Source organism: Mandrillus leucophaeus, unplaced genomic scaffold (genome assembly GCF_000951045.1).
Source record: "Mandrillus leucophaeus isolate KB7577 unplaced genomic scaffold, Mleu.le_1.0 Scaffold7, whole genome shotgun sequence".
NCBI lineage: Eukaryota > Metazoa > Chordata > Mammalia > Primates > Cercopithecidae > Mandrillus > Mandrillus leucophaeus.
The window spans coordinates 7,253,775-7,256,202 of NW_012107585.1; the positions used below are offsets into that span (position 1 = coordinate 7,253,775).

The 2,428-nt window shown below is 51.2% G+C and overlaps 1 protein-coding gene across 1 annotated transcript in view; it reads right to left on the reverse strand.

The window, feature by feature from the left end:
* The window catches only part of MORN3 (MORN repeat containing 3), a 25,731-nt gene extending 24,606 nt beyond the window's left edge, over positions 1-1,125 (reverse strand). The window contains exon 1 of the mRNA XM_011964479.1: positions 810-1,125. Within this exon, the coding sequence (XP_011819869.1) occupies positions 810-954 (145 nt within the window). The 5' untranslated portion in view covers positions 955-1,125. The remainder of the gene's footprint in view (positions 1-809) is intronic.
* Between the last annotated feature and the right edge of the window lie 1,303 nt (positions 1,126-2,428).

The window sequence follows — 2,428 nt, forward strand, 5'->3', positions numbered from 1 at the left end:
AAAAAAAAAAAAAAAAAAAAAGCACAGAATCTAGCCAGGCACAGTGACTCCCACTTGTAATCCCGGCAATTCAGGAGGCTGAGACAGGAGGATTGAGCCCAGGATCTTGAGGCTGCAGGATCTCGAGGCACCACTGCACTCTAGCCTGTTTTTCTGAGACAGAGCAAGGCCTTGTCCTCTCAAAAAAAAAAAAAAAAAAGAGTACACAGTCTGGAATTGCAAGACTGGAGTGAGCAGCAGTGCCACATTTAAAAATAAAAGCCTTTTTTCTTTCTTTTTTTCCCCCAATCAGGATTTAGTTTGTATTAACAGGACCCCTTTGCCCCCTGCTAGTCAGACTTGAGCCCCGGCTCCTCCTCCTCGGGGGATGGAGTAGGGGGTCCTCCCTTGTGCCTGGAGCTCAGCCCTCTGCAGAGCATCACAGATGAATGCAAAGCCCAGAACCACGTGGCAAGCTGGTTTCGGGGGGATTGTCTTTTCTTGTTGCCAGCCAGCCCAGTGCTTAACCCAAGTCTCAGAAGGCAGGAATTGAGCCCCCTAGGTCCCAGAACCCCGGGGACAGGCCAGTTTCTCAAGACCCTCTGTCCACTGCTGGTCCTGAGACCCTCACTCTGTTGAAGTCAGGGCTGAGTTTGTTCAGAAGCCCCAGCATGTGGAGGCCCCCAGCTGGCCTGGGCCAGCACTCATCCTGGGGGAGCCTTGGGGACACATCTCATATCCCCAGTGAGCTCTGCACGCTGCCTTCCTGGCCCTGTTGCCCACTGTGGCTACGACCCCACTCTGGCCGCCCGTCCTGGAGTCCCACTCACCGTGTTTCACGTTGTCCTTCCACTCGCCTACATAGTAGTCGCCATTCACAGCGTAGACCTGGCGCCGCAGGCCGTTCTTCTGGGCCTTCCGGTCCCACCCCTTCCACAGGGACTCCGACTTTTTCGGGCACTTAGAGACTGGCATGGTGGCTGCTTCTGCAAGGATGGAGGGTGCTGGAAAGGGGTTGGGAACATCTGGGGCTCAGCGTGCCCCGCGTAATGCTGGGATCCTGAGCTCAAGTGGGGCGAGTCATGTGTGTTCTGAGTTCCCGGGGCAGGTGAACGGCCCTTGGTGGGGATCCTTTAGTGCTGGACTAACCTTTGGCTGGCCCCTCCCTTGCCTCTCCCAGGGGGCCCCTCCCAGGGGGTCTGATGGCACAATCACTTGGGAATCTAGGGAGACCAGTAGAGCAGGAGGGTTTGTGATGGCATCAGGGAGAAGCCGCCCCCGGGGAGGGGGTGGCGGTCATGTATACGTGTATATATATATATATTTTTTTGATGTCTTCTAAATATTTTTATTTATTTATTTATTTATTTAGAGACGGAATCTTGCTTTGTTGCCCAGGCCGGAGTGCAGTGGCACCATCTCAGCTCACTACAACCTCTGCCTCCTGGGTTCAAGTGATTCTCCTACCTCAGCCTCCTAAATAGCTGGGATTACAGGCGCCCACCACCACGTCTGGCTGATTTTTGTATTTTTAGTAGAGACGGGGTTTCACCATGTTGACCAGGCTCGTCTCGAATTCCTGACCTCAAATGATCCACCCACCTCAACCTCTCCAAGTGCTGGGATTACAGGCACGAGCCACTGAGCCAAATATGAATCCAAAATATGAACCCAAAATATGGGTTACATATTTTGACAATCACACCTAGGAGTAGGGAAAAATCATTCCAGGCAAAGAAAACAGGCAGAGCAAAAACTGGGAGTGGGGAAAAAAATCTCAGGTCCCAAATTCAATGCCGTTGGGATTTTTTCCCCTCCCATTTCCAAATATCACATGTACTATTATTAATCTTTATATGTAAATTAACTCACTTGGCAGAGGTTGCAGTAAGCCGAGATCATGCCACTGCACTCCAGCTTGGATGACAGAGTGAGAACTTTTCTCAAGAAGAAAATAAAAATAAGTTAACTCACTTTAAAAAATCAATACATATATTGAAAAAAGGAGGGCCAGGCGCAGTGACTCATCCCTGTAATCCCAGCACTTTGGGAGGCCGAGGCGGGTGGATCACCTGAGGTCAGGAGTTCGAGACCAGCCTGGTCAACATGGTGAACCCTTGTCTCTACTAAAAATACAAAAATAAGCCAGGCCTGGTGGCATGCGCCTATGTAATCCCAGCTACTCAGGAGGCTGAGGCAGGAGAATCGCTTGAATCCGGGAGGCGGAGGTTGCAGCGAGCTGAGGTGGCGCCATTGCACTCCAGGTTGGGTGACAGAGCGAGACTCAGTCTTAAAAAATAATAAGGCCAGGCGCAGTGGCTCACACCTGTAATCCCAGCACTTTGGGAGGCCGAGGAGGGTGGATCACAAGGTTAGGAGACCGAGACCATCCTGGCTAACACTATGAAACCCCATCTCTACTAAAAATACAAAAAATTAGCCAGGCATG